Source organism: Rhinolophus sinicus, linkage group LG02, assembly GCF_036562045.2.
Source record: "Rhinolophus sinicus isolate RSC01 linkage group LG02, ASM3656204v1, whole genome shotgun sequence".
Taxonomy (NCBI): Eukaryota; Metazoa; Chordata; class Mammalia; order Chiroptera; family Rhinolophidae; genus Rhinolophus; species Rhinolophus sinicus.
This window is the reverse complement of record NC_133752.1, coordinates 42619087-42644730: the sequence shown is the minus strand read 5'-3', so window position 1 is coordinate 42644730 and position 25644 is coordinate 42619087. Positions and strand designations below refer to the sequence as shown.

At 33.1% G+C, this 25644-nt stretch overlaps 1 protein-coding gene across 1 annotated transcript; it reads left to right on the top strand.

The window, feature by feature from the left end:
- Positions 1-10107: 10107 nt before the first annotated feature.
- On the top strand, positions 10108-12628 carry LOC109452265 (large ribosomal subunit protein uL5). Its single transcript, XM_074324809.1, is given in 3 exon segments — positions 10108-10398; positions 10400-10484; positions 12621-12628. Coding segments are annotated over 3 exon segments (384 nt in total).
- The last annotated feature ends 13016 nt before the right edge of the window (positions 12629-25644 follow it).

Genomic DNA, 25644 nt, shown 5'->3' with positions numbered 1-25644 from the left:
CCCCTTCCCAAAACACATTTATGTTTAAAAGTTTCTATATTCAAATACAACAAAATAAAACTGAATCCTAACAAATGAAACATTGAAAGATTGGTTTGGGCCATATCATTAAGGCCCAAATTCATATCATTCTTGAATTTCAGAATGAGGTTTTCAAAATGTTTGCTTTCTATGTAATCTGAGCTTCAAGTAAGTTATTCTGGCAGTAAAGTAAGACTGAATTTGAAATAGAAGACATTAGAGATCAGATATCAGTCTTTGATTATTCTAGATTAAAAAAAAAATTGGAAAACCTGATTTTGGTTTGACGCGCAGGGATGTTATATAGAGGAAGATATACAGCAGGAGTTAAGATTGTAGCACTGTGTTTCTCTAGGCTGATTGAAAATATAGAAAGATATTGGAGACTCCCAGGCAGAGAAAGTGGTTGAAATACTGAACAGAGTCAAAAGAAAGGAGAGAAGAGAGGAAAAGGAAAGTAAGGTGATCATCAAACTTAATAATGTCTATATTTATGGGTTAGAGAAGGAAAAGGTGTCATTTAAAAGACAGAAGAATGGAAGCAGGGATCATAACAGAGAGATCAGATATTAGTGACAAAAGAGGAACAAATATTTATATTTGATTCCTTGTGGGGCAAAGGAAGGCACAGATGTGTTTGTAGCCTACCATAGGATGACCCTATAACTTATTATCTAAATTGGGACATTATTGAAAGGAGATACCAAAAAATAAACATACTAATTTATCTACAATAGGTATCAAGTAGGAATGTCCCTGGAATGCTAGATATAAAATCACTATGGATAAGAAGGCAGAGTTGGGGAGCAATTACAGACTGTACAGTTGCTAACAGGAGAGCAAACATTTGGTAAATTCAGAGAAAGGAAGGGAGAATAAAATCAAGAGCATGGGCAGAGTAGTTAGCTTTGGTAAGAAATGGTGGAGTGTTCTTCCTAAACATCAATAGCAAAGTTAGAACAGGAACACAATGGCCCAAAGGCATTTATAAATAAAAAAGAGAGCATTGAAGGACTTCCCTTTAGAAATCCTCGATTAATGGTTTTAGTAAGTTGTCTAGAAGATCAACTAATGAAAGTGAAAGGTGCAGTTGAAGATTTGAAGATGGCAAAGTTTTTCAAAGCACCACTCTCTGAAATGGTGCAGGAAGACATTACACATTAAATGCAAAAGTCACCAAGCATGATCAAAGCCCCACTCAGGTTTTTGACTCTACAGAAAGATAAATAAATTTTATAATCATAGCTGCCACCTACTGAAGACTTTGTGCTTTACGCTAAGTGCTTTACCTGAGTAACCTCATTTTAATCTCAAAATGCTATGAAATAGATGCTATCATCATCCCCATTTTATAAATGAGGATACAGAGGCACAAGAGTGTTTACATGAAAACCCATCAAAGGTCACATAGCTAAAAGGTAAAGAGTCATGATTGACATTCAGCCAGTCTGGCTTCAGAGCCCAAGGACTTGACCACTGAGCACTCTGCCTCTCAAGGTTGATGTTAACTGTTTTGAGGTCATAAAACAGATTTCAGAGTGGTATTCATACATAGAGGTAAGTAGAAGGGTTTCATAAGATTATAGACATACCTAAGGAAAGCTAAATGGAAAGAACTGCCCAAGGTAAGTGTCTCTCACTGGCTACAATTGTTGAGGCTTCCACTATGATCTGAAATGATGCTGTCATTTGACGCCAAGCAGGATGTAGTCATCTGTCACAGGAAGGTTTATACCACGTTGTCCTATAGTTCTACAGAGAAAAGATGATTTTATTCTGTAGGGTATCATTTACTAGTATGGTACTTTCAGAACTTCAAAGAATATCAATCAGGAATCCCTGAAAGCTGAAATGTGCTTTCCCGAAGTGAGCAAGCTGGTACAATAATTCTTAAATCTTTTGTTGTTGTGGAGGAAATTTCTATGGGTTTCATCATAAAAAATATTTTATACTATAGCTAGCAAAAAAACCGCATCAATCTAAGATCTAACATTAGTTTTTTTATGGTTTGGTTGCCAGGTAATAAACGCATACTGAAAAATGCAGTTGAGGGGAAAAAAATACCCCAATAAAGAGAATTCCCCTAAGGTTGGGATGACAATCTCCACTAATATTTTACATTAAAGAAAAAAAACTCAGATACTGGAGTTCCTAAGAAAATTACAAAGTTCACCACAGGTAAATTTTAGCATCTTTACATGTCTTTATGGCATCATCTTGCACAGTGATTGACTTATAATAAGTGTTCAATAAATAATTATTGAATAAATTATGTCTGTTCCCATTTTGTAAATTCTAAACACTATGTGCACTATTAAATGAACATGGTGTTTATTATAATGGTATTTTCTTTTAAAAGAGCTTTAAAATTGATAAATGTATGTACAGCTGATAAGATTTGACATTTGCACATGAAAGTGGTAGATTTCCATATGTAGATACAGTTATTTAGTCATAAAATGGTCAGATTGACTTTGATACATATTAATTACTTCCTAGAAAAAATAATGTAATACCTCGTCAAATTTCAAATTAGAAAACAAACTATTATTTATAGAATTCAAGATTCCATTAGTAAAATGTGTTTTAAAGAATAGGGGTTACAAGATCATATGAGGTGTGGTAAAAAATATGGTGAATGTTTAAATATGAAAAAAGAATGATTAAAGTAAAAGACACATTGCCATTAAATCCCCTCAAAATATCCCCTCTCCCTTCAAACACACTTATCCCATTGTTCTTGCCATTTTCTGAGGCAGCTCTGGAAGTCCTCTTTTTTGAGTGTCTTCAGTTGTGTTGTTGTGGCTGCCTAGATGTCCTGAATTGATTCAACACACTTTCCTTTCATGCTCATTTTGATTTCAGAGAAGATCCAGAAGTCACATGGTGCCAGATCCAGTGACTAAGGTGGATAAGGACAGACATGTTTTTATTTGACAGAAATTGCCGTACCAGAAGTGATGTGTGATGTGGATGGTTGTCATGACAAGTTTGAAGTAAAGACAGTAATGAAAGAGGACTTCCAGAACTTCTTCAGAAAGCTGCAAGAACAATGAGAAGTGTGTTGGAAGCAAGGAGGAGTATTTTGAAGGGGATTAATGGCAATGTTTCTTTTACTGTAATACATGTTTTAATTTAAACATTCTCCATATATTTTTATCACACCTCGTATATCCACAGGTTCCTGGCGGTAACAAAATGAGTGAAGGTTTGAGTGAGGAGTTGGATAGCAATGGAGTTTCAGTGGCAAATGTCAGGAATGCTGTCAAAATAGAGTGGCTATTGTTCATGTCACTGACCTTTGTCATGAGTGACTATTTTAAGAGGGATTCTAGAAGAGTTGATTTTAATGTGAAATCTCCTAATTTCTTTTTAATATTTCAACACATTCAATAACATCTGAAATACCTTAAAATAAAGAAAACCCTTGGGGGATCAACAGCCTGGGCTGACAGTTACTTCTAAGCATAGAGTTCAAAGTCCCTCTAAAGTGGGATCACAGTCTTATAGGTAAAGGTGTTGAAACTTACGCCCAAATTTCTCATGCCTTCTTTATATAGGGTGAATCACCTCTTTTTTCATAAGAGGTTTTATACATTTCCTCATTTGCTTATTATTATACTTAAGCTACAGCCTGAAAGCCTCTGAAGAGCATGCATAAAGATTGAAGCAGAATTAAAGGATGAAAGTTACTGTAGTTTTTCTTCTTAGAAAAAAACAAAAAAACATGATTATGGCTGTTATGCTTCAGAGTTAAAGGTCTTTTCTGGTAAATGTCCCTGCTGTAGGAATATTTTTGGTTAATTGGTGTATTCCCTAACTAGAATAAAAAACAAAGTTCATAAATATAAATACCCTACAATGACAATCTTATTTCACTACTATTAACTTTCACTTTTGCAGGTGGCCAGATTTCCAACTATTGTAATTGCCACCATTTTAATGTTAAAAACTCATTTACCTAAAGCCCATGATCTCTTAAGGCATTATTAATTTGGGGATAATCTCATGTAAGTGTTCTCAAGTGAATAAAATTAATGATGCTAAACTTAGTTATAACACAAATTGACAATGTTCAAAACTAATTTTACAAATGCTATAGGAAATATTGAGATCATTATTTGAAGTAATTTTTTTTTTTTTTTTTTTTAAGAAAATGAAAGACGAGCCAAAGGCAGGGAGAAAGTCTTTGTAAAACACATATCAGATATAGGACTTGTAGTCAAAATGTGCAAAGAACTCTAAAACTCAAATCAAAGAAAGCAAATAACCCATAAAAATGTGGCAAAAGACCTAAACAGAGGAAGATCTCACCAAAGAAGATGTACACATGACAAGTAAGTACTTGAAAAGATGCTCACCATCATCTGATATTAGGGAATTGCAAATTAAAATGCAATACCACCACACATCTAGGGGAATGACAAAAATCCAGAACACCGATAACACCACATGCTGATGAGTAAGTGAAACAACAGGAAAACGTATTCCTTACTGGAAGGAATGCAACATAGCATAGCCACTTTGGAAGACAGTATGGCAATTTTTTACAGAAGTAAACATACTCTTACAAAATGATCTATCAGTTGGGCTCTTCGGTATTTACATAAATAAGCTGAAAACTTATATCTACTTAAAAACCTGCACATGAATGTTTATAGCAATTTTATTCATAATGACCAAAACTTGGAAGCAAACAAGATGTCTTTCACTAGGTGAATAAACACAATATGACATATTCATACAATGGAGTATCATTCAGTCATTAAAAAAAAAAAAAGATCTATCAAGTTACAAAGGACATTGAGGAACCTTAAACATATATTGCTAAATGAAAGAAGCCAATCTGAAACAGCCAATATCGTTTGATTCCAACTATCGGACATTCTGAAAAAGCAAAACTATGGAGATAGTAAAAAGATCAATGGCTGGAGAGGAGGGCAGGAGGATTAAATAGTGGAGCACGGGGGACTTTTAAGGCAGTAAGACAATTCTCTATGATACTGTAGTGATGGATACGTTTGTCAAAATCCATACAATGCACAACACAAAGATCAAACCCCAATGTAAACCATGAATTTTAGTGAAGAATAATATATAATTATTTACTCAATATTAATGTGGTAATAAATGTACCACATTAATGCAGGATGTTAATAATCGGAAAAATTGAGAGGAGGATAAGAGTTAGAAGGGAACTCTCGGTACTTTTTGTTCAGGTTTTCTATGAATCTAAAACTGCTTTAAAAATTAAAGACTATTAATTTTAAAAATATGGCATTCAAGTAAAAACTTTAATTAATTTAGGGAGGAAGTCCTGAAACTTATACATTTTGTCACATAAAGAAATTTTTTTCTCAGTCAAGAAAATATATTTTTTATAAAGCTGAGCCATATTATCCATCTATATGAAGTATAGAATAAAACATTCATATATTACGTTGAAGTAGCACATTGGATTTCAAAAACTAAAAATATTTGCCTATAATTTATTTGTTTTATATCCTGGAATAATTAATTAGAAAAGTACAAAATTAACTCATTATGCTTGATTGTAAATATACAAATATTTTTACTGATTAAACTTAAATGTTTCTTTTTTAAAAAGTAATAATTTTTACAGATAGATTTCTGAAAAGACAAAATCTTATTTTTAGATCTCACATATAATTGTATTTTTCCTGTTTTTTCTTATTTTGGATAACTCATACACTGTATGTGGATTTGCTTTTAAATCCAAATTAAAACAAAGCATATGCATTCTGAAATTTGTTTATGATGCAAATTGATAGTACACATAACATGATGGATATTATAAAGTTAGTTACATATTCAACTGAGACATGTGTATACATATATAGAAAATGATGTGTAAGATATTATGTGCTAATACACAGAAATACAGTTAATAGGTTTCTTCAATTTAAGACACACTATATTCACGTTTTAATTTCTGTAAAATTGGAATGAGTCTTAAAATTAACACCAACTTAAATTAGATGAATTTCAATGACCACTGTGTGAAAAGATTGTGTGTGTGTGACATTTTGGGCTTGAGCTCAGTTTAATTGGAACGCTTTTGATCATGTAAGTTTCCAATTCTATTTTTAAAAATTGCAACATCAATATTCAGGTAGGAAAGAATATTGTATTTCACTTATGAATGTTAGTGCTTATACTGAATGAGAGAATGGAGATAGCAAGTATGTAAGAACATGAAGAGTGTTTCCCCAATTTTTAATTAATAATCTGGATGCTATTTTTTTCTTCTGTGCAATCACTGTATATAAAGTCTTGTACCAGGTCCTGGGTTCATTGTTAACAGAAATTGGAGCCTGGATTCATATTTTAAAGGATTTTAGAGTCTACTGACAAAGACAGATCATAAGATGTGTTATATAACATTTGACAACCTCAACAGAATCTTGAATCTTTCATTTTATATACAGATGAATTCTCAAGTTTGTATCTGTTTTGATTGCATATTGGTATAATTAATCTGGTGACATATATTAGAGTTAAGGAGATATAAGACAAAATGTAAAGATTAAAAAGTTTGAATTTTGACACTGAGGAGGGCATATGTTGTTCCAGGTTAAACAAATGGCTGATATGCTAGAGATAAACAGATTTTGTTTTTCTAAATAATTTAAAAATCCAGTCCTCAACAGTGAGATACTTTATTAACCTATTACTGAATGCCAAAAAAACAAAACAAAACAAAAACAAAACAAAACAAACAAATACAAACAAAAACAAAAACAAAACAACAACAAAAAACAAAACAAAACAAACCAAACATAGCATGTCTATATAAGTCATAGGTTAAATATTTGAAATGTAATAGCTTATTTTACTAGAAAACCAATGATTTATTTTCCAGTACTTCAATAGCTCCCAAACAGTCTTACTTATGGACAAGAAAGGGGGAGATAAGAAATACCTTAAATATTAGAAGTATGATGCTTATGTCTTTTTTCTTTAGTACTAGCCAAAGTATGTCACCAGATTGTTATTTTTATTATTACTTTTATTCATTTTAACACTTTGCTGAATTGCATGTAGACTTTAAGCAAAAACCCTAATAATAATATTTTCAAAAAAACCCTTATAGAACTTTTTCAAATGAAACATTCTTGAAGTGTATGAGGTATAGCCATATTCAAAGTAATGCAAATTTTAACTTGTAATGCATTTGGAAAAGATTCTTTTGTTTGTTAGAAACTCTTGAACCAAATTGTTTAGTTCAAATTATGACTGTATCAGTTATTACCGTAGGCAGAAATATAGCCTCTCTCTGTCTCAGTTTACACTCTGTCAAATGGAGTTAGTAATAGTTTTAATGAAGAAATATTTGTAAGTTGTTTGGGTCAGGCTATGTGACAGTAACAAATTAAATTTTAAAACAAATCTAAAAAAATCAACACTAGTACACACAGATACCTTAATGGAGAACAACATTACACTGGTATTTAAATGAAATAAAATTAAATAGTAATACTTCAATATTGATATGCAATTATGTTTTTGAATTAAAAATTTACCTCTAATGGGTAAAATAACCATGCAAACAAACTAATGGAAAAATAATGAGACAGACTATAGGAAGTTAGGATTAGTCAGGAAAGTACTCAGTAGTGAAAAGCTTTAAAATTCATGATTGGATTTTTCCTTGATTTCTGAAGTCTATGTGGGCCTGATTCCATCAACTGTAATGGAGTTTGGGCGGGGGAGGGGCACTGGGAGAGTTAAAGATATGCTAAAGGTTTTTCCAGTTTGTGCTCTGCAGTATCAGTAACATATGTACTGTGTTTCCCAGAAAATAAGACCGGGTCTTATATTAAGTTTTGCTCCAAAAGACGCATTAGGTCTTATGTTCCAGGGATGCCATCCTGAAAAATCATGCTAGGCATTTTTTTCTGGTTAGGTCTTATTTTTGGGGAAACACGGTAGGTGAGATTACATTGTAATTTAGGTTTTACCTTGGTAATATAAACTATAAGGGAAAGACATCTAGGTTCGTAGGTTATACAATGGTAGTTACCTCCATGTACTCAGACACTCTTAATATCAAGTAAACAAAATAGCAATCTGAAAGCTTTCAAATGCCAATGAGATGCAAAATGATCAGTGCACATGTTTGAAACCCCCTGTTTTAACAAACAAATCAACTCCACTTATATGCATTGGATTACACTTTTGGGGAGAAAAAAATTGCATATATCTATTTCCAAACAGTATAATTGACAATTATGTTCCTATTTCAGAGATAATAGACCTTTTTTTCCTTAAGCTAATTAAAAAAGATCGAGATCAACAGCCTTTGCTCAGACTTTGAAATAATCAATTTTTCTTTGAATTAAGAAAGAGGGAGAAGAAATACTTGTAATGAAATCAGTGTGCCTCTTAATTATCAGGGATTTCCTACAGGTACATTTCCATTCCCAGGGTAGGATTCCTCTACGACAGAGAGGCCAGCTATGTCTTCACAGAACAAAAGCCCATAGATGTTTAGTTTCCTCTTCTAATACCTACTCAAGTGGGCTGCCTAGCACTTGGGAGCAAGCAGGGTGCTATTTAGATTTGCTTGGCTTCCGTGTGCATTATGTGAAGCAGTTATCTATTTTACAGCTGCATAAAATATTACATGGATTTCATGATGCAGAAAAGCAGTTTATTCCTCATTTTCCATCATGTAAATTTTTACTGAATGGATTTGCATGCAGACTCACTCTCCCTTTAAAATATAAATGAAAAATGCCATCATATACACTTTCCTCTTTCTGAGACTTTCTTTGTCAGAAGCAAACATTTGAAGAAGAAGAAAAGACAGAAGAACATTATTTAGGGTAAAACTGCAAGGCAGCACTACAGGTAAGTTGAAGTGCAGTAAGAGTAAGATTTAGAGCAGGAATAGAGAAAGCAGGTATACTTAGAAAATAGACTCCTTGCATTCATTAAAAAATGAAGAAAGAAAAATATTTATCCTTCCTGTAAACAAAGAATTATGTATAAAATGATTGGAGCATCCTCAACCCATAAGGGAAGCTTAAACATCCAAATCAAAGTAAATCTTCATGATAGAATCAGAAAATACTTTCTTCAGAATAAATAGAAGTAATCTGCATTATACCAAGAAAAGAAAGAAAAGCCAATTCTCATATACATTAACCAAAATGCTTTGTTTACATTTATTATCAACTCTAATTACTATTTTAAGTTAATTCATTTCCATCATTCATGTCTTTAATTGTAGTGTGAGAATGAATCTGGTTTTCAGAAGTACGCTCGAGTTTTACACTTCTATTTCTTAGTAGGACGAAATTACAGAATACTTGTAATCAAAATAAGACTCGTTTTATAATCTTGTTTTCATATGAATACTTGTTTTATAATCAAAATAAGACTTTACTAAAAGTATTTGGAATATATTTTGAAGATACATATCGCATATAAAGTTTGTGTTTTACATACTCACATAGTATTTGATCAGTGTTAAATGATCCAACAAAAAATGTGTGGTAATAGGACATAAACGATTGAATGACTTCAGTGGGCTGAAGTTTTCAAAGACAACCTCATAAAGAACATATGTTAGACCTTGAAGAATAGATAAAATATGGAGAAAATAAGAAAGGGGAATTCAAAGGAGAAAGCATTCTAAGACTTAGGTATAAGAGTTTCTCAACCTTGACACTATTAACGTTTGAGACTTAATAATTCTTTATTATGGGTGGTCGTCCTATGCTTTATGGGATGTTTAACTGCATTCCTGTACTATACCTACTAGATGCCAGTAGCACACTCCATTCGCTGTAGTGACAACCAAAAACTGTCTACAGATGTTGCTAAATATCCCTGGGGGACAGGAGAATCACTCCTGATTGAGAAACCCTGAGATAAGGGATAAGGAGACCAATGTTGATGCACCAAGGTTGAGATAACATTATGGAGTGCCTAGACTATCAGGCTATGGAATTGGTAACTCTTATAAACACTGGGTAACTTGGAAGATTTCTAAGTAATGAACTAACATAAAACAAACATTATGGCTTTAAGAATATGAAGTTTGTCTTCCTGTCTTTCATGATGGTGCAGGATCAAGGTGAAAAGGAGAACCCCATGCGGGAGCTTCGCATCTGCAAGTTCTGCCTCAACATCTGTGTGGGGGAGAGTGGAGACAGGCTGACCTGGGCAGCCAAGGTCCTGGAGCAGCTCATAGGCCAGACTCCTGTGTTCTCCAAAGCTAGATACACCGTTAGGTCCTTTGACATCAGGAGAGATGAAAATATTGCCATCCAATGCATAGTCCATGGAGCCAAGGCAGAAGAAATCTTGAAGAAAGGTCTAAAGGTTCGAGAGTACAAGTTACGAAAAAAAAAATAACTTCTCAGATACTGGTAACTTTGGTTTGGGGATCCAGGAACACATCGATCTGGGGATCAAATATGACCCAAGCAATTGTATCCACGGCCTGAACTTCTACTGTTTTCCCCCGAAAATAAGCGCTAACCAGAAAATAAGCCCTAGCCTGATTTTTCAGGAGGCCATTTCCTGAACATAAGCCCTAATGCATCTTTTGGAGCAAAACTTAATATAAGACCCAGTCTTATTTTCGGGAAATCATGGTATGTGGTGCTGGGTAGGCCAGGTTTCAGCATCGCAGACAAGAAACGCAGGACATGCTATGCTGGGGCCAAACACAGAATTAGCAAAGAGGAGGCCACGTGCTGGTACCAGCAGAAGTATCTGTATGATGGGATAATCCTTCCTGGCTAATAAATCCCTGTTTCTATCCAAAAGGCCAATAAAATGTTTTCCGTGAAATGTAAAAAAAAAAAAAGAATATGAAGTTTGTACCTGTGTGCATAATGGCATATTAGAGGGATAATATAGCAGGCATATAGATCAGTGAGCAGGTCAGAGAGTTATCTTAATGTGAAATAACACAAACAGGAACTAAGATAATAGCAATGAAAAAAAAGGTGGCCGATGGGGAAGCATTGCAATAAACATTGCAAGAAACACATGATATTCAATATGTCCTACTCAACTTGCAGAAGTGAAGGACCCTCATTACTGAAAGTGAAAATGATAGATGTTTGCACTTTGTACACCATATGAAACTTTCACTACCTATGCCACTTATTCTTCCAAGGATTTTACTTCTCATTTGTAAAGGTATGAGATTTATTAAGACAAAAAAAAATCTAAAGCCTTTTCTAGCTTCAAAATCAGGTTAAACGTCAGTAGTTCCAGATTTAGGGTTTGGTGTAGCATGTCTAATTCGGTAATTTCAAAAATCAGGGTCAATTGTCATTTTGTGAGGAAAAAAACAATATTTATCACTTCCCTTAACGCTTGAGATCACATGGAGAGGATTCAGAAATTGACAGAGAATCCACGAAGCATGCTGGAAGTACATAGTGCAATGTATATACAATTATGTATTATTCTGCTCAGGCTACTATAACAAAATATCACAGGCTGAATGGCTTAATAATGGAAGTGTATTTTTCTCTCAGTTCTGGAGGCTAGAAGTCGAAGATCAAAGTTCAGGCCCATTCAGTTTCTTAAGAAATCTCTTTTCCTGACTTGCAGAGGGTCACCTTCTGTGTCGTCACATGGGTTTTACTCAGTACATATGCAGGATGAGAGAGGGAGCTCTCTGGTTTCTCTCTTATACGAACACTAATTCTACTGAGTCAAGGTAGCACTCTTGTGACCTCATTTAACCTAAATTACTCCCTTTAAAGACCAATCTCCAAATAAAATCACATTGGGGATTAGGAATTTGGGGTGGAGGACACAAACATTAAGTCAATTACAGTTTCTATCATTGGATCAAAGGCTTAATATCCTCCATGCCATTACTGAACAAGAAACGTAAGATCTCTAGAGATAATATAAAAAGTATAAAAGCATAAAATTCATACCACATAAAAAATGAACTCAAAATGGATCAAAGACCTAAATGTAAGAGCTAAAAATACAAAACACTTAGAAGAAAATGTAGGCTTCATTCTTCATCAGCTGGAATAGTCAGCTTTTCATTTTACAGTCATGTGTCGCTTAATGACAGGGAATATGCTCTGAGAATTATGTCCTTAGGCAATTTCATTCTCATATGAACATCACAGGGTGCACTTACACCAGCCTAAAGAGTATAGCCTACTACACACCTAGGCTATATTGTATAGCCTATTGCTCCTAGGCTACAAACCTGTACACATGTTACTGTACTGAATACAATAGGCAATTTAACACAATGGAAAGTATTTTTGTGCATCTAAATACAGCAAAATGTAGAAAAGGTACAGAAAAAAAACATGGTATGAAAGATTAAAAATGATACACCTGTATAGGGCACTTAGCATGAATGGAGCTCACAGGAGGGAAGTTGCTCTGGGTGAGTCCGTGAGTGAGTGGTGAGTGAATGTGAATGCCTAGTACATTATTGTACACGACTGTAGAATATATAAATACTGTATACTTAGGCTACATTAAATGTATAAAAAAATGTTTTTCTTTCTTCAACAATAAATTAACCTTAACTTATGGTAAAATTTTTACTTTATAAATTTATTTATTTATTTTAGATTTTTGACTTTTTTGTGATAACACTTAGCTTTAAACACAAGCAAATAGCTATACAAAAATATTGTCTTTCTTCATATCTTTATTCTTTAGGCTTATTGCTATTTTATATTTTTATTAAATTTATTGTGATGACATAGTTTAATAAAATTAAAGCATACATTTCTATATACACCATGTTTAAAGCATACATTTCTATATACACCATCACATTGTGTGTTCACCACCCAGAGTCAATTCTCCTTTCATCACTATATATTTGACCCTGTTTTCCCTCTTCTGCCAGCCCTCTCTCCCCTTACCCTCCGATAATCACTAAACTGTTGTCTGTGAGTTTTGTTTCTTTATTTGTAAGCATTTTTCTATTTTTTTAAATTCTAAAAAAAACAAAACAAAACAACAACAAAAAAACAGGACTTAAACACACACATTAGCCTAGGCCTACACGAGGTCAGGATCATTAGTGTGACTGTCTTCCACCTCAACATCTTGTCTCACTGGAAAGTCTTTATTGGTAATAACATGCATGTAACTGTCATCTCCTACGATAACAGTACCTTCTTATGGAATACCTGTTGAAGGATCTTCCTGGGCTTAACTTGAGAAGGTGTTAGTCTTTTTCAGAAATATGTCTATGGTGGTTTGTTTGGTTTTATTTCTTTTTTTCATTATGGATTTCCTTGTGAGCAGATAATATATTATGAACGTTCCTCTCTATTAATGAAAACCTTACAGTGTTGGGAGGCCACATTTTCAAACTTTTTTAAGGAGCTTGTTGAGGTCTGCAAAATTTTCTGCCAAACCATGCACAGTGAATTTTGTTTGGGGGGGTTCTTGCTTTTCTTCTGCAGTTTTCTTTTCTCTCCTTCAGCTACAAGTTCCTGTTCCAATTCCAACAGTTCCTCATTAGTCAATTCCTCAGGAACAACTTCATATATTAAATAAGGAGAACAAATCAGCATTAAAATGCAGATGCTGAATTAACTAGATGGATTGCCACTGACTACTGGAGTAAACATACTAGTTGTAGAGTAATTTTCATTTGTCAATAACATTATGGGGTAGACGTTCAGAATCACTCACAAATTGTATAAACTACATATGCTAAACAAACACACACACACACACATTCTGCTAAATATGTACCACAGTAAAAGTTTTGTAGAGGTATTAATGAGCCCATTTCCTGGTAGTAGAATAGTTAAAATGATATTAAGTGTGGTTAACAACTACTCTGCAAAAACAGAACTTATTCCCAAGGCTAAATCTATTCCAGAGTCCCCTGGGTGTCCCCTATGCATCATCTACTGGGAATGATTTCCTCACATGATTTCCATCCCTTTTCCTACACTCTGGTTTATCAGTAAGATAAGCATTAAAACATGAAGAGAAAGTGTTATGCACTCAAATTAAATATACTAAACTCTGGCTTTGGGTCAGATAGATAGATTTGATATATTTAATGTATCTTTTGCAAGTTAAGAGTAACTCAGGCCACAGTTGACTTTTTTATTTTAAGTAGAACAAATAAATCAAGAACTAAATATAAGGTTTTGTCAAATATAAACTTTTCCCCCCATTATATTGTATTTATAGTTTATTAAATGCTAAGAAAGCCACCTACCAGTTGTCACTGTATAACCTATATGTATGAGAAATGAAAGGTAGCTCTTTATACAAAAATCAACAAAAATTTCCAATATAAAAATAATTTTAAACTGACTAAAGCTTTATTTTCCTATTTTAAAGATGAGTTAAGCATGCCATTTATTTTTGTTTTTTTAGGCCAAAAACATAGAGAGATATGTGTGCACTTTAAGGCAAATACTGTTTTGATTTTATAAACATGTGTTACTCCAATATATATTTTATAATTTTGTACTTCTTCAAAGAACTAGTGAGGAATACTGTCTAGCATTACAGACACAAATATGCAGTATAAATACATGGTAAATTTACATTTTTGAATCTAAGCAAAATTTTGCAGCATTGCTTTTTTCTGGCTTTCAATGCAAACAATACTTAAGTCATATCCTGAAAAACACTTTTTTTGTTCTTTATAGTTCCTTATAGAACAAGTCTAGCAGTTTATACAATTTCTCTAAATTCATATTATCTTTCAATATAGCTCACATTTAATAAGTGACTTGAATCTATACATATTTGGGGATGGTTAGCACTTAGAAATTATAAATGAGAACTTCCTCTTAAATTTGTCCTATCCTGTCCTATCCATCCATCCATCCATCCATCCATCCATCCATCCATCCATTGAGGAAACTCCAACAAGGAATTAGAAAGTATAATAAAGAACCACGCAGAACTGAATAATATAATAACTGAAATGAAAACTACACTAGAAGGAATCAACAGATTAACTAAAATAAAAAACATAAATACATGCAGACTAAACAACATGCTACTAAACAACCAATGTATCAAAGAGAAAATCAAACAAGAATTCAAAAATTACCTTAGTACAAATGAAAATAAAAACATAATTTTCCAAAATGTATGGGATACAATAAAAACAGTTCTAAGAGGGAAGTTGATAGCTAAACATGCCTAACTGAAGAAATAAGAAAAATGCCAAATAAAAATTTAACTTTACACCCAAAGCAAATAGGAAAAAAAAGGAAAAAAGAAAACAGAAGGAAGAAAATAATAAAGGTAGAGCAGATAAACAATATAGGGATTAAAAAGCAACAGAAAAGATCAATGAAATTCAGAGCTGATTAATTGAAAAGATAAACAAACTTGACACACCTTTTAACAAAGTCATCAAGAAAAAAGAGAGAGCCTAAATAAAAAAAAATAAAATAAATGAAAGAGAAATTACAACCAACACCACAGACACAAAAGATCATTGAAGAATACTATGAACAATTACATGTCAACAAATTACACAACATAAAAGAAAGGGATTAATTTCTAGACATATACAATCTTCCAACACTGAACCAGGGAAGAAATAGAAAATCTAAACAGACCAATTTTAAGCAAGAAATTGAAGCAATTAATCAAAAAACTCTTAACAAACAAAAAGTCAAGGACTAGATGACTTCACAGGTGAATTCTACCAAAATTCAAAGAAGAATACCTATCTTTCTAATACTGTTCCAAAAAAAATTGAAGAGGAAAGAATCAGCATTACTCAGACACCAAAGCCAGACAAAGTTATTACAAAAAAAAAGAAAGAAGAAGAAAGTCAATATCCTTGATGAACATAGATGCAAAAATTCTCAATAAAATATCAGCATCAAATTCAATAATACATTAAAAAAATTATATATCATGGCCAAGTGGAATTTACTTCAGTGATACAAGAATGGTTTAATATTCATAAATCAATATGGTACATCATACAAACAAAATGAAAGATACAAATCCTATGATCATCTCAGTAGTTGCATAAAAAACATTTGACAAAATTCAACATTCTTTTCTAATATAAACTCTCAACAAAGTGGGTATAGCAGGGACATACATCAATATAATAAAGGCTGTATGTGACAAAAAAACAGCTAGTATTGTACTCAATGGTGAAGAGCTGAAAGCTTTTCTTTTAACATCAGGAACAAGACAAAGATACTCCCTATCACCATCCCATTCAGCATAATATTAGAAGTCATAGCCACAGTAATCAGACAAGAAAAATAAATAGAAGGCATTCAAATCCAAAAGGAAGAAATAAAACTGTTACTATTTGTAGATGACATGGTGTTATATATACAAAAACCTAAATACTCTATGCAACAATGATTAAAACTAGTAAATGAATTCAGAAAATTTGTAGGATACAAAATCAATCTACAGAAATATGCTTTGTTTCTGTATACCAATAACAAATGATTAGAAAAAGTTAAGAAAACAACCCCATCTACAACTGCATCAAAAAGCATAAAATACCTAGGACTAAATTTATCGAAAGACGTGAAAGACATATACTCTGAAAACTATAAGACATTAAGGAGAGAAATTGAAGAGGATACAAATAAATGGAAGGATATATCATGTTCATGGACTAGAAGGATTACTATTCTCAAAATGCCCTTACTACATTTAATAGAATTAAAATACCAATGTATTCTACTCAGAACTATATCAATTAATCATAAAATTTATATGGAACCAAAAAAGAGCCCGGATAGTGAAAGAAACCTTGAGAAAGAACACAGTGAGAGGTATTATGCTCATTGATTTCAAACTATACTACAAAGCTACAGTAATCTGTATAGTATGGTATTGGCTCAAAATCGGATGTATAGATCAGTGGAATAGAGAGCCCAGAAATAAACCTACTTATATGATCAATTAATCTACAACAAAGGAGGCAAGAATATAAATAGGGTAAAGACAATGTCTCCAATAAGTGGTTTTCGGAAAGTTGGACAGATAAAAGTGTATGAAAAAATGAAACTAGACCACTTTCTTATAACATATACAAAAAGAAACTCAAAATGAATTAAACACTTAAATATAAGACTGGAAGTCATAAAATTTCTAGAAGAAAACATAGGCAGTAAACTTTTTGACATTGGTCTTAGCAATGTGTTTTTAAACAAGTCTCTAGTGTCAAAAGCAATGAAAGCAAAAATAAAGAAATGGGACTATGTCAAACTAATATGTTTTTGCACAGTGAAGGGAACCATCAAAAAACTGCAGAGATGTCCTACGTAATGGAGAATATATTCATAAATCATATACCCAATAAAGGACTGATATCTAAAATATATAAGAAACTTATACAAATTAACACCCCCCCAAAAAAAGAAAGCAATCTGATTTAAAAAATGGCAGAGGACCTGAATAGACCTTTCTTTAAAGAGGACATACATACGCCAACAGACATGAAAATTGCTCAACATCACTAATCATGAGAGAAATGTAAATCAAAACCACAATGAGATACCATCTCACACCTGTCAGAATGGTTTTTATTAAAATATCAACAGTTAAAAAGTGTAAGCAAGGATGTAGAGAAAGGGGAACCATAGTATACTGTTGGTGAGATTTTAAATTATACAGCCACTATGGAAACAGTATAGTGATTGCTCAACAAATTAAAAATAAAGCTGTCATACAACCTAGCAATTTCACTTCTCAGAATGTACCCAAATAAAACAAAAACACTGTTTAGAAAAGATGTATGTACCCTATATTCATTGAAGTATTCTTTCCAATAGTGACGATTTGGAAGCAACCTAGGTGTCCATTGATAGATGAATGGATAAAGAAGATAGTGTGTGATATATCTATATACACAAGATATGTATATATACACACTTACTGTCTGCAACAACATGAATGGACATAAAGAGTATTATGATAAGTGAAATAAGTCAGACTGAGAAAGATGAGTACCATATGATTCCCTTTATATGTGAAAGCTTAAAAAAATGAAGTAAATGAGAAAACTATACAAAATGGAAAAAGAACCATAGATACAGTGAACAAGCTGACGGTTGTCAAAGGGGAGAGGGTGGAGGGATGGGTGAAAAAAATCAGTGTCATATGTAACAAATTATAAAATACATCAGAAAATGATAAATTCTACAGAAAAAAATAAAGAAGTATAAGTAGAGCAGGGCAAGTGGATTTACAGGTTCTATGGATAGAGTGGATGGAACAAACACGGCAGTAAACAGTGTGGTAAGATTAGGCCTCACTGAGAAGGTAAGGTTTGAGCAAAGACTTGAAGTAGGTGTGGAGCTGGCCAAACTGTTCTTTGGGGCAAGTGCATTCTAAGCACAGAGGAGAACTAAAGCACGATCCTTGAAACAGAAGATTCCTTGGTATATTTCAGTATGTTCTTGGAGGCAGTGTTGCTGCGGTGTTGAATGCCAGGGAAAGAGAAGTTGGAGACAAAGTCAGAGGAGTAATGTGAGCCAAAAAGACCTAGAGGGCATTTGAAGAACTGTGGATTTTATTGTGAGGAAATGGCCAGCCATTGTATTCTTTAGTCAAGAAGTGATGTGAATTTAGTCATTCCCTGCATAATGACGTTTTGGTCAATGATAGATGACATATATGACAGTGGTCTCATCAGATTATAATGGAGCTGAAAAATCCCTATCGCCTACTTACACTGTAGCAATTATAACATCGCAGCACAATGCATTACTCATGTATTTGTTGTGATGTCAGTGTAAACAAACCTACGGGTTGCCAGTTGTATAAAAGTATAGCACATACAATTATGTACAGTACATACTTGATAATGATAAAAAATGACTATGTTACTGATTTATGTATTTACTATGCTATATTATAATTCCTATTGTTATTTTACTGTGTGCTCCTTCTACTTATAAAAAAATGTTTGCTGTAAAACAGTATGCTGCTGCCATGTTACACCAGCAGCTGCCTCATCTCATGTTTAGGACTCTTGATTGCATTATTTTCTCTTGGGCTTGATTTAATCTCATGTTGCTTTATAAATTTAGTGTAGCCTAAGTGTACAGTGTTGATAAAGTCTCCAGTAGAGTCCTAGGCTTTCACACTTACTCAACGCTCACTCACTGACTTACCCAGAGCAATTTTCAGTCCTGCAAGCTCCGTTCATGGTAAGTGCCCTAAATAGATGTACCACTTTGTCTTTTATACCATGTTTTCATTGTGCTTTTTCAATGTGCATATGTTTAGACACATAAATACTTTCCATCATGTTATAATTGTGTACATTATATAGTACAGTAACATTCTGCACGGGTTTGTAGCCTGGGAATAATAGACTATACCATATAGCTCAGGTGTGCAGTAGGCTACACCATCTAGTTTTGTATAAGTGTACTCAATGATGTTGGCACAATGATGAGAGTGCCTAAAAATCTATATCTCAGAACATATTTCCATCACTAAGTGGCACACGACTACACTTACGGTTTAAAAGGATTATGTCTTAGTTCGGGCTGCTAGAACAACATAACATAGCTTAGGTGGCTCATACAAGACACATTTATTCCTCACTGTTCTGGAGACTGGGAAATCCAAGATCTAGGTGTCAATTGATTCAGTGTCTGGTGAGAGCCTGCTTCCTGGCATGCAGACAGTGACGTTCTTGCTGTATCCTCACATAGCAGAAAGAAGAAGCTCCAGTGTCTCTTCTTATAAGGGCACTAATTTCATCATGTGGGCTCCACCCTAATGATCTTATCTAAACCTAATTATCGTTCAAAGGCCCCACTGCCAAACACTATAACGCAGGAGATTAGGGCTTCAATATGTGAATTGGGGGATGGGGACACAGTCACTCCATTGCAGATTACTTTGGTTCCTCTATTAAGAGTAGATAGGGATGAGAAGTATAGACCTATGAATATAAATAATAAGTCCGTTATATAATTTTTTATGGTATGAGATTATGTTGGTTCTAACAAGGTAATGGAAGAAGATGGTGCGCAAACTGCTCCAGTTCTGGATGCATTTCAATGAAGAAACCAATAGGATTTGTTGGCAGTTCCTGATAGATGAAGTAATAATTCTAAAGTAATAATAGCTAATAAATTAGAGCAACTAGAAGGATATAGTTAAAATGTATGGGGTGGGGGAGGTGCTACAGAAGAAATAGATTTGGGGAAGGGAGGTAGAAGAGGTAAAGTTGTAGTTTGCTTTTGACATTGAGGTTCCACTAAATAGCAATGAGGGCAAGCACCGTATAATAGGTTATTAGCCTTTTGGTTTTGCTCCTCTGTGAATTACCTGTTCTTTCCCTACGTACATTTAATTGTTTTATCCATGAATTATTATTTTTTCTATGTTTTATAATTCCCTTTGTCTCTTCCATATAAATGGTTATATCTCCTTGGTCAATCCTTGAATTGTGCAGTTGTATGTTTCCTCTTTTTTCCTTAATCAGACTTTCCTAGGAATTGATCCACTATGTTAGTTGTTTCTAAAAAAGAGCCTTTTCTTTAATTTAGCATGTGTTTGGTTGTCACAACGGGATGGAACTATGCTTGGCAGTAAAACAGAGATAGTTAAGGAAGTAATGTTTCTTTAATGGCAAAAGAAATGGAAACTGAGAAAGATAATTACTTAAATAGGAGACAACACAGCACGGTCACACACAGAGGTACAAGCTTAGTAGTGTTTTCAAAGTTCCCCCATAGAGGCATAAAACCGCTCAAGAGGGAGGAAATATCTTAAAAGAGAGGCTTCCTTTGCCACACTCAAGGAAGTTTTCCTAGCTTCCTGACCTTCAACTCAGTTTACTGAACTCTTTTGGAGATAGGAGCTTAGTTACATGGCCTCCTGATAATTAGGTACAATGTAGCTGACTACACATTCCTTAGTCAAGTCTTGATTACATAACTGGGCTAAAAATTTCTATTTTCAAGGCCTCTATATTGTGAATTTTATTATTTTTCCTTTTCAACCCTGATTTCTACTTCTCTTCCCTTTCCCTACTTGGCAACCAAGAAAATTGTTGAATATATTTGTAGTAGTGACAGGTAACTTGCCCCTGTGTCCATTTGCTCATTTTTTTTTCTATGAAGTAATTAACAAAGCAATGCTTTCAAAGACTGAGAACCGCTGGTACTTACCAGTATTTTTTTGCAGGAAGGTATGACCGTATGACTAAGTTCTTGCCAATTAAACATGAGAAAAGTAATGTGTGCAACTTGCACAGAAATTACTTCAAAGAAGCATGCTTACCCTTTGTTCCTCTCTTTCAAGCTACCCAAGGGCTGAAATATTGTATGTGGTGCTGGTCAGCCAGTTTCAATCACGATGCTGAAGACAGCTTAGTCTACACCACAGGACAGCAAAACTTAAAATGCAAAAATCTTGACTGCAACAGAAATGTTTTTTGACCTTGTATTGCCCATCTACCTCCATACAGCAAAATGAAAACAAACACTTCTCTTTTGTTTGAGCCACCATATTTTGGAGTCTTTTCAAAATATCACAATAGTCTAGCCAAAGAATTGGAAACTTCCTATAAAAAGACAGATAGTAAATATTTTCAGCTTTGTGGACCATACAGTCTCTGTTGTAACTACACTCTCTGCCCCACATCTGCCCTGTCCGTGTGAGAGGAGACATACATAATACATAAATGGATGTGCCTAGCAATGTTTCAATAAAACTTTATTTTTAAAATAAGTGCTGGTCATATTCAGCTCATGGCTAGAGTTTGATGCCTCCTGATCCAGATTATAACATAACTAACATGGTCTTTTGGTTATACATATAAGTTTGAAAAAAATTTTGTGTGTGAATGTACATTTATTTTCAATTTACATAAATTGCATTGCATCTAAGTTATCATTTAAACATTGTTTAATGCTACATTTTTAAGATCAATAATATAATTTGTATATGCTGTTGATTATTTTTGATTGCTGCCTGGATTTCCATTGTTATAATCAATTAAGAGAAAATTGATACGCTAATATACTGAATCTTCGGATATATGAAAATGATATCTCTCTATATTTGCTTAGGACCTGTTTAGTTTCTTAGAAATGTTTTCTAGTTTTTGGTGACTCAAACTTGCAAAGTGTGGTTAAATTTATGTCTTAGTAATTTGTATGTGTGGACACTATTTTAAGTGGTATTTTTACATTTCAATTTGTAGTTAAAGCCTAGTTATAGAAATGCACTTGAATTTGCAGCCTTACTAAACTGACTTAGTAGTAGTGATAGCTTTTTTTGTGGATTCCTCAGTATTTTCTATAAAGATAATCATGTTGACAGAAAAACACAATTTTACTCTTTCCTTTAGAGTCTATATGCATTATTGCTTCTTTCTTGCCTTATTTCCCAGCTAAGAGCTTTCCAGACAGTTGTGAATACAAATGGTGAGCATGGTCATTCCTGTTTTGTCCCTGATCAAAGTGGAAAACCATTCAATCTTTTGCCCTTAACTATGATGTTACATAGTTGAAAGGATTACTAAAGATTGCTTAATCAGATTGAGGAAATTCCCTCTTATTCTAGTGTGCCGAGAGTTTTTATTTTAAATGAGTATTGAATTTTGTCAAATGCTTCTTCTGTATTCATTGTGATAATCACATGGTTTTTCTCCTCTATTCTGCTCATATGGTGAATTATACTGATTTTTAAATAACATCTTTATTGAGAAATAACTCTAAAAAATGAAATTCACCATTTTAAAATGGTTTTTAGTACATTCCCAAAGTTATGTAATTATCATGACTATTGAATTCCAGAACACTTTAATCACCCAGTAAAGGAACTCTGTACCAATTATCTGCCATTTCCCATTTCCCACTCCCACCAGCTCCTGGCAACCAGGAATCTACTTTCTGACACTATAGATTTGCTTATTTTTCACATTTCATATAAAGAGAATCCTATGACATGTGATATTTTGTATCTGGCTTAAAGTATTTAGCATAACATTTTCAAGATTTGTCCCTGATATAGCATGCATTTCTTTATGAGTGATAATACTCTGTTGTATGGCTATATTATATTTATTTATCCATGTGTCAGTTGATGGCATTTAAGTTCATTCCACTTAGAGCTATTATAAATACTACTACTGTGAACATTTACATACAAGTCTTTGTATGGACTTACGCTTTCATTTCTCTCTCAGGTATAATCCCTAGGAGTGGGATTGCTGGGTCATATAGTACTGATGTTTAACTTTGGGCAACTGACAAATTATTTCACAAGGAAGCTGCACCATTTTATCATCCCACCAGCCATATACAAGCTTTCCATCTCATATCATCTGCACATTTAACACTTGCACGTACAAACTACTCTCTTATCTGCTGGGTCACATAATTAATTGGATCTTATCAAAAGTCAGTTAATTGGATCTTATCAAAAGTCAGTCATGGCTGTCCAAAAATCAGGTTTTGCCAGTTATACAATAATCACTCAATTTAATTAAATGTTGGGTCAACAAAAAAGAATTCAAATAAAACATTAGTTTTCTTGATATCTAAACTGAACACTTGGGAAAGACTTGATAAAAGCTAGTTACTGAAAGAATGCAGTCAAATTAGGTATGGACAAAATAATGTAAAAGAGTAAAGGGAACTGCACAAAATTGCAAAAAGATTCCAAACTCATTTTACTTTGGAAGTTTTTGAACATTTTTCTACCATTTTAAAGGATGGAAAGTGGAAAACAGTTGATTATTGATGGGTATGCTTACAAAAGTAAAACAGACAAATGAACCAAAAAATCAAAACAAAACAGAACTCTACTAAGTGGACCCATTTACCAAAAAAGGACTTAAGCCTATACAAATATCAATAAATGAATAAACATATGTTTTTTTAAAAATGTTTTGTTAGTTTCAGGTGTACAAAACAATGTATTAATAGTTAGACATCTGAAGCTGAAGTACAATAATATTGAATGTTAACTACAATTGTATATATACACACACACACACACATATATATATATATATATATATATATAAAACCAGGCATATATATACCATAAAACGGTATACAAATGGACACTTTGGTCAACATTGCTCAAGCAGTAGTTCGCCGTAGTCAGAAGTGTCTGCACACTGGTGGTAACCACTTTGAGCACCTCTTATAATTGCAGAAGTCAAACATGACTTGTATTCATCTTTTGTTACTGATATATATTGAATATTACAATTTTAATACAAATTTCCTTTCTAAAAATGTGTATACATTTTTTGGCATCATATATATATATATATATATATACACATATATATATGCATACATATATACACACACACATACACACATATTCATGGGATGCAAAGTACAACATAGGGAATATAGTCAATAGTATTGTAACAGCTATTATATACGATGTCTGTCAGAGAGGTAGTAGATTAGTAGATTTGTGAAAGGTGTAAATATCTAACATGTCTTTAAATTAACATAAAATGTTTGAGTTTATAGTTTAAGAGTTTATAGTATCATTTTTTTAAATATTATAAATATTTAATTAACATTTTGAATTAGTTAATGAACCTATATGTATAAGGAAATTATCGAGAAGTTTATGTCAATACATTGGTTTTGATATTAGAGAAGGCATATATTTTGCAGTTTTCCTTTTTTATTTTATTTTCTAGATGTCGATCTCCCATCAAAATGGTAAACGTCAGAAAATGGAATAATAGAAAGAAAATGACTTGATCAAACATGAGGTTGGGTATATTCAAGTAATACATTGCTAAATATTTAAGGGATATGCTGTGCAGTTTTAAAAGAATTGGATGAGTGATTAGAACACAATACTGGATATCAATCTCTTGTCTTTCTTTTGTAATTATAAAATATTTATCATGTTAGAAATACCTTGTGGGAATAAAAAAATAAATCCATATGCAGTAAAACCAAGTGTGTTGATATTTAGTACTTGTGTGTGTTTGTAAAATTAATTTACTCATATGTAAAAGATACTCCTCAAGGTACCAATTAACTGAACATATTCAAAACCTTAAAAAATAAAAAGGCAAAGAAAAACATATTCTTTAAGAGCTGGATAATAGAGTAAGATAGGAGCATGTCTCATATGCTAACATACAAATATCTAGAATTTATGTTAACACATAGAAGTTTATAAATAAACTTTTTCATTTTATAATAATAAAAGATAAGAAGGTACGACAGAATGTTCCCATATACCCAATAAACTGTTTATTATTAATCTGTTACATTAGTATGGTATGGTTGTCATGATGAATGGAGCAATAGTGATGCATTATTATGAAATAAAGTCCATACTTAAATCAGATTTCCTTAGCTTTTGCCTAATGACCCTTTTCTGTTTCAGGATCCAATCCAGGATACCACATTTATTTATTCATGATGGTTTTTCTGATTCTCCTGGGTTTTGATGATTTTAACATTTTTGATGAGTATCTGTCAGGTATTTTTAGAATGTCTCTTAATTGGGATTTGTCTAACATTGTTTCTCATCATTAGACTGGGGTTATCAGCTGTGGTGAGGAAGACCACAGACATAAGTACCATTCTCATCACATCATATCAAAGGTATTTCCTATCAACATAACTTTCCATTTTTGATGCTAGCCTGTAT